The sequence below is a fragment of the Corvus moneduloides genome, chromosome 1 (assembly GCF_009650955.1).
Source record: "Corvus moneduloides isolate bCorMon1 chromosome 1, bCorMon1.pri, whole genome shotgun sequence".
Taxonomy (NCBI): Eukaryota; Metazoa; Chordata; class Aves; order Passeriformes; family Corvidae; genus Corvus; species Corvus moneduloides.
In genome coordinates this window covers 97,103,287-97,116,999 of record NC_045476.1, presented here as the reverse complement: position 1 = coordinate 97,116,999, position 13,713 = coordinate 97,103,287, and the positions used below count along the sequence as shown (strand labels likewise).

Genomic DNA, 13,713 nt, shown 5'->3' with positions numbered 1-13,713 from the left:
TCCTCCAGCCCCTCCTCCAGCCCCTCCTCCAGCCCCTCCTCCAGCCCCTCCTCCAGCCCCCCCTCCAGCCTCTCCTCCAGCCCCCCCTCCAGCCCCTCCTCCAGCCCCTCCTCCAGCCCCTCCTCCAGCCCCTCCTCCAGCCCCTCCTCCAGCCCCTCCTCCAGCCCCTCCTCCAGCCTCTCCTCCAGCCCCTCCTCCAGCCCCTCCTCCAGCCTCTCCTCCAGCCCCTCCTCCAGCCCCTCCTCCAGCCCCTCCTCCAGCCCCTCCTCCAGCCTCTCCTCCAGCCCCTCCTCCAGCCCCTCCTCCAGCCCCTCCTCCAGCCCCTCCTCCAGCCTCTCCTCCAGCCCCTCCTCCAGCCTCTCCTCCAGCCTCTCCTCCAGCCTCTCCTCCAGCCTCTCCTCCAGCCCCTCCTCCAGCCCCTCCTTTCCCGGCGCGCTCCCGGCCGCGTCACCGCGCGCGCCGGCCCCGCCCCTGCGCGCCGGGGCAAGATGGCGGCGGCCGGGGCGGGCGCGGGGCGGAAGCAAGTGCGGCAGGAGGAGCTGCGCCGCCTCATGCGGGAGAAGCAGCGCCAGAACGCGGGCAAGAAGCGCATCGACTCGCCCTTCGCCAAATATCCTCGGCGCCGGGCTCCCTAGAGCTCGGCGGGGAGGGCGGGAGGCTGGGAGGGAGGGGGTCCGCGCCCCGGTCGGTGCTTCCCTTAACGCGGCCGACACGTACAACAGCCTGGGGCACCTGAGCTGCTCCCTGTGCAACGCGCCCGTGAAGGGCGAGCTGCTGTGGCAGACCCACGTCCTGGGCAAGCAGCACCGCGAGGTGAGCGACGGTGCGGGTCGCGGCCGGGCTTTGTTGTTCGGGAGCACGGGGACAGCACTTGGAAAGGGGGGGATTGGGGAGAGGCCGCACCGCCGGAACGGGGGCCTGGGGTTCGCTGCTCCTGGCTCCGTGCGGTAATGGGAGCGGCGGAGGGAGCAGTGTGGGAACAAGCCTGGCTGTTCCGTCTGCGTTCTGTGCTCTTAAAGCCTATGCGGGGATGGAAAAGCCAGCGCTTAAAAAGGAGTCCCGTGTCTTTCAGGGGTCCGCTCCTCGGGTGGAGCAGTTCCCACAGCTTTTGGCTGTCACTTGTCTGCAGCTCGGACTTGGAAACCCCCCGGGCTTGCTCTGGGACCTGTGAGCTGTCAAGTGACAGCTTATGCGGGGTTAAGAAAATACACTTTTTTGTCTTTGTAATTTAGCAGTAAAGATTAAGAACTTGTAAAGCAAGTCAGGGAGTTTGTAACTTGGATGCAATCCTAAATTTTTTTCCTTTTAAGTTCTGCTGCTGCTTCTTAGCAAAAACTGAGAGATTATGTTTCATTTCAGAAGTACTGAGGAAAAGACCAAAGGAACAGGGGGGTTCTGTGTTCAGACTAGATGACTGTGGCAAGGCACAGTGACATCTTTCATGCTGTTAAAGTGCCGTGTTTCAATTTTAAAACACTTAATATTCCAGGACCTTAGAATGGTTCCAGCCTTCCTGCTCTTTTCTCCATTGCCTTACTGCTGTCAGTGTCACAGCTCTTAGTCTTTCCTTTCTTACTGATACAGCCTCCCTTGTGTGAGTGTCAGTTCCTCTTCCTCCATGTCACATCATTCCAGAGGCTGACAGAAGCAGTGGTCTTTGTTTTGGTACCTGTGGTGTCTGTTTCAGTGATCTTGTTCTAGAAAGGTATTAGCTCACTTTGATGAGCTGTTGTAAAAGCACTGTGTTTTAAGCTGCAAACCACAAGTTATTGCTAGTAACATGCCCTGAATTTTTATTTTTTTGCAGAGAGTTGCAGAATTAAAAGGCACAAAGCAGACGGCCACTGGCTCAGCTGCTGGCACATCATCTCATCCTGTCAAAAGAAAAACAGTTGAGACAGAAAATACAGACCTAAAGAGAGTAAAAGGTAATGAGAGAGAAGCGCTTGCCAGAATCCGTCCATTTTACATCTTGAATGTTTTTGGTTTGTTTTGTTCCTGTGGAAGTGAGCATGAATATGGCAGATGTTGAGTTAATGTCAGCCCGTTGCTGCTGAAAAGGGAAGAAGTTTGCTTGCTCTTTCTTTGTGAGTTTCGTGTCAGGAGAAAACTGTTCTTTCGGAAGTTTACCTGGTTTTCTTCTGGATTATTGGGTTAAATTAGGTCATGGAACTGTGGGCTTGGCCCAAACAGAGCGAGAAGCACTGTAAATTAGGCAGTAGGAGCACTTGCCTAGGAGTGGTGTTATTCCTTTTCAGTGGGATCAAGCCACTCACTGGTTTACCTCAAACAATGCACCAAAGTTCTTCCCAGAGGAAAGACAGTTAATTTTTTTCCCTTGGTGCTACCAGACATGTAAATATATGAGATATGTTAAAAAAATATATATATATATTTGGGAACTTGGTGCTGTCACAGAAGTCTGAGGGATATTTCTTTAAAAAGTGTGGATTTTAAGAAGTGACTCTTGGCTGTTGTACAGGTACAGATGAAAAGCCCCACACGTCTTCGTCTGGGTAAGTAGATCTTGTTATTACATACAAATTTTTTCTAACTACCAACAGCTGCATTCTTGCCCAGCTCTTCCTTGTCTCTGCTTCCTAGACAAGGGCAAAGGTTCAGAGAGTCAGTTGATCCCGTTTTCTAACAGAGTTGTATATTCCTGAACATGGCAGCATCTTCCTGGATAATTGTATCAACTCTTAAGAGTCTGAGAAACCAGGAATTCTTTTACTGTCGCTGAGAGACTTCTAAGGATTGACATGTGGTGCTATTACACAGTTTGAACATAACTAGATTGTAGCATGTACTCTAATAATGCTGCCATACTACAGAAGAGGTGGCAGTCTGAAATTAAGACAAATTTTGAATGTATAATTAAATGATATTTATTAACAAAAACTACTAACAAATGTCATTGACAGATCTTCATTAGGATGGTTTTTGTCACTTAGAATTCATGTAAGTGCATATGCTGCAGTTGAATTTTTACAAATATAGGACTGTATTTGACTTCAATGGGTTGGGTTAAGCATCTCAACTGCCACTAAAAATTTCTGATGGTATTCAGACATCTTTGCAGGGTTGGCAGATGTCAGGTGACACCTCTACACCTGACCTCTACCTGTGGGTCTCCTCTACCTGTGGGTCTCCTCTACACTTCACAGGATAAGTCGTTATCTTGCATAGGTCCCACGTGCTGTTTCCTTGTAGGAATTTGAGTTTCTGTGCAAAATTAACACTTGAGAGGTTTGTCCATTTTTGAACTTGTTGGTATGATTAGTTTAAAATATAACATGGAAAAATGTTTGGCTTGGAGGTTGCAGCTATTCTCAGCAAATTTATGTTTTCTCATTGCTAAGCCTGTGTGGCTGTTCTAAATTGCAGTCCTGGACAGCAGTAGGTACCCAAAATAAGTAGCAAATCACTTACTAGGTGGGAAAATAATTACTTTCACCACCATTCCAATTTGTTACAGGTTATTTTTATTAATGTTCCTGATAGTGACTACCCAAATAGAAAAATGGATCTAAAATGTGTTTTTAGAATTAACCTGGGCATTTCTGGGGAACTTAGAATGAGATCCCCAAGTGTGTGCTGCCTTCAGGCACTGGCTGTGTTGGCAGCTGTGCAGTTCAGGGTGTTGCTCAGTATCTCACAGAGGGACTGGGCTGCTGGTGCTGGACTGGAGTCACTGGTGTGAAGCTTCAGGCAGTTGTGTTGTGGGCTCTTCACCAGGCTGCCAGCAGATTTTTTTGATGAAGCGGAGCAAGACAGCACCAAGGTCCAGCTTTCCAAGGGCCCAGGTCCCAGTTTATTGTCGGGGAATTACGACGACGACGATGATGATGAAGAGGAGGAACAAGAACAGTCAAGCAAATCTTCTGTTGTCCATAAGACTGAAATTCCACCTCCAGCTCAAGACGTAATAGCCAATTCTCTGCCTGCAGGTAATGCTGACTGAAATAGTGATTCAGTAAGGAGAACCCGTGATTTAACTGATGATGAAAGGTTTTTATTTTGTTTTTCTAATTACTGCCATTAGGTGGTTGGTAATTAGGTGAGGGTGTGTAATACTGGAAGTAGAGAAAAACTAGCAAAGAATCTCCTGTTCTTATGTGGTGGTTTTTCAGTGTGCTTATTGATTTTATGTTCTAATTGTTTGAGGTTGTCAAGGGAAGTAATGTCTGGCTGTTCTTCCCTTGATTCAGTAAGGTACTAACTGAAATTCCTGTTTAGTAGGAATTTTAGAAAATGCCTCAACAGCTGTTCTTTTTGTCATAGACTTCTGTCCTTTCCTATAGACTTTTTTGACACCAAAACTCCAGCTGCTCCTATAGTTTCCCATTCAGGATCCATACAGAAAGCAGAGATACAAGAGAAAGTAGTCGAAAGGTAAGCACTCAGATTAAATATTGATAGTCTTAGGAATTGTAAACAAACATTTATCTTCCAGGAAATAGAGACTGTGATCGCTTAGAGATCTTAACTTATTGTTAAGTTGCATTCAGAATAGTTTGTGTATATGTCAGCCTCGGGCATTATTTCAGACAGGAATCCTGCACCGTAGGGACAGAAGAGATGGAGCAATGTCATACAGAGTCTGTCAGACATCTCTGCAAATTTTAACACAGGGTACTGTGGGAGCTTAGTATCAACCACTGCTTCCCATTCTTTAAAGAAAACTGCTTGTTCTGTAGTAGGGGTTCAGCTCACTTGAGCACTCATTTACAGTGGTTTAGTCTTTCAGGAGTAGCAGCTGTGCTGTTACAATGTTTGGGTGTTCAGCACACTGGAACAGCTCTTGTTTTAACAGTGAGATTTAAACCTTTCTGTGCAGCTCCTTCAAAGTGAGGAAAGACCAGGCTGAAAGACGAAGTTTTGATGGTTGTAGATAAAACTGAGGGCTTAAAAAACTTGCTGTGTTTCTACATACTTATATAAAGGACTGTGAATTTCATTATTGACTATTTTTAACTCTGCAGTAAAGCAGATTGTAAAGTGTTAACTTTGGCTAATATTAGTCAAATATTTCAGGAAAGAAAACACTGCTGAAGCTTTGCCAGAGGGTTTCTTTGATGATCCTGAAGTGGATGCAAAAGTAAGTGATCTACTCTTTTCATGCTACTGGATTTATTTCTGACAGTTGTAATGAGTTTGAGTAGTAAGGATGCTTTTCCAGGTAATCAGTCATACTGGAATATAACAAAATGTCTGAACTATTTAGACTACAATAGACTATTTCAATTGGAAGTGACTTATGATAATCATCTAGTCCAACTGCCTGAAAACTTCAGGGCTGAACAGAGGTTCAGGCTTGTTATTAAGGGCATTGTCCAAATGCCTTTTGAACACTGACAGGCTTGGGGCATCGACCACCTCTCCAGGAAGCCTGTTCAGTGTTTGCCCACCCTCTTGGTAAAGAAATGCTTCCTACTGTCCAGTTTGAACCTCCCCTGGTGCAGCTTTGAACATTCATTGTGTATGAATTAGAAAATGTGAAAAGGGATGGAGGTGGGCAGGAAGAGCTTGTTAAAATCATCTCTTGGAAGGTATTTTTGATTGTGGTTCCTCTGTGGCTCTTAAAGAAATGTTATTTGTTGGTTGGAATGCTGAACTGAGATTTGGGCAGTCTACCTTTATTTCTCTGAGTCGTCCTAGGAAAAGCATTTCAGCTAATTTGTATGTTCAGTTTTGCTTTGGAATTGGGGATAAGGTAACAGTTCTATCATATCCTTTGTGAGATCCTCCTGAAAAGTGTTGAGTTACTGTGTGACTGATAGGGTGCATCCTGTTGGAATGAAAATAGCTCTATTATGGCAGACACTGTCATCTGTAGTTACACCACAAGAGTGAACTTGGTCTTCAGCCCTCTTGCCACTTTGGGGTTTTTTGATGCTCAGATACATGAGTATTCAACTTGTTTCTCAAAAAACACCCCACAACTAAAAATCTTGAAATTGTGATCAAAAACATTCATATTTCCTTCAACTTGCACAGTGCCAAGTGATGACCAAAATAAACACTGATACTTGAAACGCAAATCTTGTTTTGTTTTGTAAAATTTGCCACAGAATTGATGGCTCTCTTGCGTTCGTTAGTGAAATATAGTGTTGCAGGCTTAAGTCTTTTTTATTTTCCTTGAGCGTATTTCCTTGTTCACACTGTGGAAGGCTGCTGCTGTATTTAAATTGCATTGTGAGGCCAAGCCATGACATCTAATTTGGAGACCTTTCAAATAATAATTCTTTATGTTCAGTTAGTCCCACTGGCCCAGCTGACAAGCTTAGGTGGTTTATTTGCTCTGGCAAGCTTCTTTTGGCACCACTCATGCCCACATGTTGCCATATGTGAATAGTTTTGAATACTGAATATTATTGAAATACTGAAATATGTAGCTTTAAAAGCCATGCTTTGGCTGTTTGGGGTTTTTTTTGTCTTTTGTTTTTGTTTTGTGTCTGACTAATTGAAGTATTAAATTTTTCAAATACTTAATTTCATCATGAATTGGGAAGCTTGTATAAAGTGGGATGCCTGGCAGGCACAGGAGAATCTGCTTATATCTGTGAGGACACTGGTTAGTGACCTTTATTCTGATTATGGCCTCCACTGGTAAATTTACAAGTGGTTACTTGTTCCAGTCAGCTCTTCCTTGAGTTGCTTGCAGAGGCTCTTCCTTTTAATCAGCATTTTCTGAGTGTAACTGATACTCAGAGAAGGAAAATGTTTGTGACATCACTTACACTGAGGTGGCTGCAGTGGTTCAGTGTTGGAATCATACACAAAATCATTATTTTAAGAATTAACTGGGCATTTGAAAGGGAGATTGTGGGTGTGAAAAATGTTTGTTATTTGCATCAGGTATTTGTAAAGCATATAAGTTCTGGATTAGATAAATATTTCAAGAAAAAATAATAACTTTAGTGTTTAAATTTATTGTAAGAAATACAAATAATTATGAATTACAAAAGACAACCACAATGCATAATAACAGTACATACACATATGATAGAAATAATAACAGAAAAATGAAATGTTGACTATTACTTCTAAGCTTCTAATTTATTCTATAAACTTAATTCATACTACTTGATTTTGTGTTATCACTCAGGAACAAAATGCACCAAACTGTTGTCTTTACTAAGGTGATGACTGATGTGTCACCAAAAGAGCAGAATGAATAAAGGAAAAATAAAACTAATGCAAAAAGATGGTGTCATAAATTATTATGTTCAAACTGTTTAGTTCTCCTAGCTGTAGAATTTCTACCCAGTCCTGAGTCAGGCATAATCTGTCATCTATAATACATTATATGCCACATCTTCCAGACTTGAATTGTGGAAGTTTCAATTACATAGGTAGACTAGCTTGTTTATTTATTTGCATTAAAAGCACAATCTGGCATTGATTACCTTGGCTGTAGATCTTAAAACACATTCTTACCACTACTACTTTTTCAGACTTCATGTCTTAGTACTTAATGCCATCTACCACAGAATAAAAAGCTTTGCATGTTAAAATTGGTTTGTAGCTGTACAGTCTCTTCTGTTAGCCAACAAAATTAGACTAGATTTGAAATACAGTCAGGCTACCTAACACCAGCAGACTAGTGACTGCAAAGTTTGATACTTTACATTATGCCAAAGGCAAACAATTGACTGCTTTTTGGCTTGTGAAATGGCTACTGTATGCAATTGTACAGGCAGCTTACAGAAGAATGTAATAGTTATCACCTGACACAGTGAAATGACAGACCATCAAACTCACTTTTGTTACTCCAGACATTCCACACCAGCCATTCTTAGTCAATTATTCTTTAATGCTGCAGTCACAGATGTTTTAATCCAGGAGTAGAGTCAGATTTTTCCTCCGAAACCATTGTGCAGCTGCACTCTCTCACTCATATCCATTACTTAAACTGAAGTACATCAACCAGACTTTTCTGATAACATGGCATAATTTTTCCTATTTCTCCTGGTTTTTTTACAGTGCCCCAAAGAGTCATTAGACTTAAAATTGTTAATAAATTTTCATGTTCCTTAGGTGAGAAAAGTTGATGCTCCAAAGGATCAGATGGACAAAGAATGGGATGAATTTCAAAAGGCAATGCGACAGGTCAACACAGTAAGTAATGGAATCTATATTTATTGATTCTAAATACTATACACAATAAGGAAAACAACAGTTTCATGCAGCTCTGCAGAATGGCTGACATCTGCATTTGTCAGCTGTTTGTTTCAATGCAGTGTGTGGTCAAATGCACTTTATAAATGAGCAAAGGGTTCCTTGTATTTTCCACTTAAAGGAAATTACGTTGAAAAACTTTTGATGGAGAGCCAGTCATTGTATGCATCTAGTTACATTTGTTACAGTGTATTTAATTTAAATACTATTTAGCTAGTCTATACCTCAGATCAGTGTCCTGTCCAGATCAGGACACAATTGTGGGCTCTTCTTTAGATCTAGAGATATATTTTAACTTTCAAAAACACAGAACAAAACACTACCCATTTGTCTGTCTCTTTAAAAAAGTATCTATAAAGTGTAGGTAGCCTGGGTTTCATGTTTAGTTTAAATGTACTGGAAAGGAACTCCAAAATCTGGGAAAGTGACTACAGAGTTTGTGTGTGAGACACGTAAACTGGCCGCAGTTTTTCTGTACTTCCATTTTTCACTGTTTACCACTGCATGGAAGGTCTTCCTGCAGCAGGTGTTTATCTGCCCTTTTGTACAATATAAAACTGTACTATAGATACCTGGTGTTCTCAGTCTTCCCCTGGAGTATTTGCTATCTTTTAAATTATTTTAATTGTAAATAGTTACTCATATGTCAACTGCTGAGAAAAGTGGTGCAGAAAAATGTATCATTGCTCATTTTGAAGCAGTCAGCACTATAAACAGAGCGAATGTTCATACAAAAGCGGTGGTGGATACATTTTGCTAGCATAAGCCATTCAGATAATTCTTCAGCTTAGGAGGAATCTTCTCAGTTATGCGTGGACCATTGATTGCATAGCATCTCCCAGACATTCAGATTTGAGAAAGTATATGCTGAAAAAAATAACAGGTTAGAAACACTTCGGGATCTAGCGGGAATATTTACACAGTATGTTCAATAAATGTGTGTATTTAAGTCCCAAGCACTGGGATGGAGCTCCTGTTTCAACCTCAGACTATGGGTGTGTGTAGTTTGTTTATGCTCAGTTTCAAATCATAGTGTATTGAAAATTTCCAAAGATAACCCCAAAGCAGCCAAACTACTTTCGATTTTAAGAAAAAGCATTTCCATTTCAAATTAAACCAGACCTTTTTTTTTTTTTTTTGTGTATTTGCCCTTGTGAAGATGGGAATATACATAGAGGAGATTGACACTAACTTGAGGTAGGAGGGGAGCAGGGGAGGACACAGACATTGTAAAGGAGCGGAAGTGGAATTCAGGATGAAGGTGAATTTTCTCAGCGCTTTTCTGGTTTAGATTTCAGAAGCAATAGTGGCAGAAGATGATGAGGAGGGACGACTAGATCGCCAGATTGGAGAAATTGATGAGCAGATGTAAGTAGATCAATTTTTCCTCAAATTCTCTGTTCTCCAGCAGCAATGGATTGCTCTTTGACTAGAGTGATAAAAACGCTTTTAATCTGTGATACTACCTTTCAGTAATCACCTGAGTATCTGAAGGACAGACTCCCTCAAATTGCAGAATGATACCTAATAAAGACATGAATTTTGGTACAAAGTTAGGTAACTTTCTCCAAAGAGAGAACGCACTAGAATCATTGAAACTACACAAGGCAAATTCTTGGAACAAACTGTCCCTCCTCCCCTGTCGAATGTCTTAATTAGTATTTCCCTGTGAATTTCAACTGATGTATAATTTATGTGAACATTTTAAAGAAACATCTCCTGTACTAAAAACATCCTGTGGCAAACCCTCTTTAATTCTAGTGGAAGTTTACTTCAAGGTTTTGTGGAATGATGCACTTCATTACATGAAGTGGTTTGTTTTGTTTTGCTAAAACGGTGGGTGTGGTGGTTGGATAGGCACTGGTTTAAACTCAAGTAACCTAAAAAACAGCTCAGTGGAACAGTTTGTTACCATTTTGTTACCATTATCGTGTAGCTCAACCCTAACTGATATTAACAGTGATAATGGCAATGGTACTGAAAAGAAAGAGATGCAACAAAAAGAAGACACTAGAAATTATGCTTAAACCATCTGGGCAGGTTTACCTGCTACACATAATCAGTGTATGGTAACAACAGCACTGGGTTCAAACTGAACTGTGGTATTACAGGAATGTCTTTTAACAATGTTCATGTCATTCTGGAGAGGGCTTGAGCTAAACCTGCCTCTCTCTGAGAATTCATTTTTCTCACTAGCTAAGGCTGCTATAGTACATCGAACCAAATACAGAAATTCATGGAGTATTTAAAATTTGTCACTGTAATTATTTTTCCCCAAAATAAGAGTTCCAAATAGATTTTTAAAGACTTTTTGTAACTTTTGTCTTCTGAGTGTATTTAAATGCAGGCTATTTCAAATTAAGTTGAAACTTAAATAAATTCTTTGGCCTTCAAATCTTCAGCTATGACTGCCTGTAAGAGTCATATTGGTGATAGGCAAGGGGAAAGAGGATGCAGATAGTAATCCCTCCATGTCGACTCTTCTGAGCAAATAAGAATGAAAGGAGCAAAGATAAATTTAAATCAGGCTGGTACTACTTGGCATTTTCAACAAAATACCCTTGTTTAAAATGGCTAGAATAGTTGTAAAACACAATTCAAGGACTGAACTTTTTAAGTAAATGGAAACCTGAAACTTTTGGATTGCGTTTACTTAAAATGTTCTGTTATAGCACAGAGGAAGCAGATAAAGAATCTGAACACTTTGTGCTGCTTTTTTCAGAGATGCCACCACTAAGTTATCGAAATTGGTAACTGACGTCACACCTTTCTCTCATGAAAACCATCCATAAATGGATGAAAGAATGGTGTTTCTTGTGTGGAAGTGGATATTGGTTCTGTGCTTTTTAAAAAATGGTTTGTGACTGTATTGCAGTTGTTAAATACCTGGATTTCTCATTGCTGGAGAATTGACCACACCTCTCCTCTCCTCAGTCTGTCTCCACTCTATTAACACAGAGAAGGTGCACTAGCATCTTCAAAGCTTATTTCTTTTTAATTGATGGGAAGCTGTAAAGCTTCTTTATCCAAAGGTGGAGAAGCAAAATCCAGCACTGGAGATGACCAAATTAATGTGGACAGGCCCAAAGTGTTAATAGGTGTTTCACTTTCCAACAGCGAATGCTACCGCCGTGTCGAGCTTTTGCGGAACCGCCAGGATGAGATGAAGGAGAAGTTAAAGGAAGCCATGAGATTAAGAGCAGCACAAGAGAAAGAGGAGGAGGATGCTGGTAGTGAAGATGAAGAAGAACTGCAGGATTTGCTGTCACAAGACTGGCGGGTGAAAGGGGCTTTGTTGTAGCATTTCTGCAACATGGTTGATACTCTTTTTATCTGTGGTGTTACTTCCATTGTTAGGACGGAGATTCTTTTGTTAAGTATTTATTTAAAGAGGATCATGAGTTAAAGAGCTAAGCTTATTAAAAAAAAATTGTAGATCTACAGTGGTGTATTACTTGTTGTAAAAACTGTATATTGCAAATATTTTACAATACTGAGCCCACCTTTCCTATTAAAATGATTGGTTTCCTACCAGAAGTATTTTAATGGGATTAATAAATCTGTAAAGAATCTCTAAGCTTTTGGAAGCATTAGCTCAGTTTGGTAATTTTGAGACTTGGCTTATTGTCTGTAGAAGTAAAGGACTTGCATAGTCTACAAAGTTTTCCCAGACTGGGGGTTTAGGGAAAGGAAAATATTATGCATTTATCTTTTCTTAAAATTTTTAAGTGCCCTTCTGTCCATTGCCCCAGCTCCCAATAAAATATGTACATTTTTTTTCAGGGTCTGTTACAGTTTCTCTGTGTATGTAAGGACTAAGCTCAGAAATGCTGGGCTACAGCTTCTCCACATTGTATATATCCTCTGATGTGCCATAGCACTGCTGAATATTTTTCTTTATAGTCTCCTGTTTTGCTTAGTGCAGCCATCATACCATACATGCTTAATGCAGTAGCATACCTCACATTTCTTGAACCAGAGGGATGAGAACACAGTGGTTACACACCTGCATCACTCAATGAAAAGGTGACAAAATGCCTAAGTGGAAGGTACTGCACTGGAAACTGAGGAGGTAAAATAAGAGCTGCAAATACTGCAAATTTTCTTAAAATACTATCTTAGGCACAGAAAGCATCTAAAATTGATTCTGTTCTGATAAACACAGATTAAGTTAAAACCAAGAACCAACAAACTTGACAAGACTGGGACATGGAAAGCAGAACTGCCTTTGGTAAGTGTCTATTTTTAATTTTTTTTACTTTTGCAAATCTTCAAAGATTTCAGATTTGTTGAGGACTTTTTAAAAATAGGAGAGGTGTGTGGCTTGATTGCTATGAAAAAGGAAAGTTGTGAAGAACAGGTTAACCTTTTTTAAGATTCTAGATTTAAAATTAGTGAGATTATAAAGGAAGAAAACAAGCTTTGCTCTTACGAAAGCATTCCAGTTACTTGCCTCAGAGATGGTTATTAACCAAGCAATAAAGATTAAACTTAGATGTTTGATTTGCTTGTTTTGCAGGAAAGATTTGATATGGCAGAAGCCCTTTCCTTATAGTGAGATGCTTTTTTATCACTCCCAATTTCCATGATCCTTGGGTTCAGCTCTTCCTATTTATAAAGCTGTCAAAATTCAAGCAATGGTCCTTAGTGGGTTATGACATCCGCACGTGCCTGCTCACGTGCTGGCTTACAGCTGTTGGGTTTGGGCTGATTTAGTAACAGTAAGTGTAAGTAGCTGTTGCTGCTAAAATGTTTGATGTGACACTGCAGTCTTACATGAATTAGGACTGTCATCGAGACAGCAACATTCAGAGATGTACTGAAATACAGAGTAAGCGTTCAGAGAACATTGAAATAAATAATGAATGCTTGGACAAGTTGGAGAAAATTTAGTTGGACCAAAACTAAAATAAAATTTCTTTGTATGGCGTAAAACATACGAATATCAATGTCTAAGGTGCCTGTCATGCTGCAGTGAGAGATCTCTACATCCATTTATCCCTGGAAAGAGAACTTCCAGCTGAGAGGGTGGTGCAGTATTAACAGGACAGTCTTCTTCCAAACAAACCAAAAGACACTCCCCCAGTTTCCCCCTGAAAAGAGCTAAGCTAAGTTTGTAACTGTTCTATCTTTGCTTTCCACTGACCCCACTCACCAAAGCACACTGAACTTCAGAACCACTCTGCATCTGGCTTAATATCAGAGAAACAGATGTGATTAATGTCAGGTTACACTGAGCATCATGGACATACATGTTTTGACAGTATAGAAATGCTAATCTCTGAGTTTATAAATTACACTTCCATTTTGTACATTTTTCTGGAATTTTACTTTCATCTTGTACATAAATCTGCAAATCATGGTTTCAGCTCTGGATGAGTAGGAAATTAACTGAGCATTAAAGCAGTTTAGCTGTTTTAGTCCAGTTGCCTTCATCTTTAGAGGTATCTTGTGGTAAGAACCTGAAGGCAGTGAGTTTAGTTACAGTGCAGGGAGCTTGAACATTCAAATCCAAACCAGTGCAGCCCA

General features: G+C 40.8%; 2 protein-coding genes across 5 annotated transcripts in view; one reads left to right on the top strand and one right to left on the bottom strand.

Annotated features, from left to right (window-relative positions):
- Positions 1-459: 459 nt before the first annotated feature.
- On the top strand, positions 460-11,966 carry ZNF830 (zinc finger protein 830). The gene is made up of 10 exons (XM_032119435.1): positions 460-610; positions 714-813; positions 1,808-1,928; positions 2,483-2,516; positions 3,739-3,950; positions 4,305-4,395; positions 5,038-5,101; positions 8,044-8,124; positions 9,476-9,552; positions 11,302-11,966. Exons 1-10 carry the CDS (start codon positions 489-491, stop codon positions 11,483-11,485), a joined length of 1,086 nt encoding a protein of 361 aa, XP_031975326.1. The 5' UTR covers positions 460-488; the 3' UTR covers positions 11,486-11,966.
- The window catches only part of LOC116448603 (poly(rC)-binding protein 3-like), a 516,599-nt gene continuing 509,801 nt past the window's right edge, over positions 6,916-13,713 (bottom strand). For all 4 annotated transcript variants that reach the window (XM_032119362.1, XM_032119393.1, XM_032119403.1 and 1 more), the window contains one exon: positions 6,916-9,051. In XM_032119362.1, the coding sequence (XP_031975253.1) occupies positions 8,991-9,051 (61 nt within the window). In that variant the 3' untranslated portion in view covers positions 6,916-8,990. The remainder of the gene's footprint in view (positions 9,052-13,713) is intronic.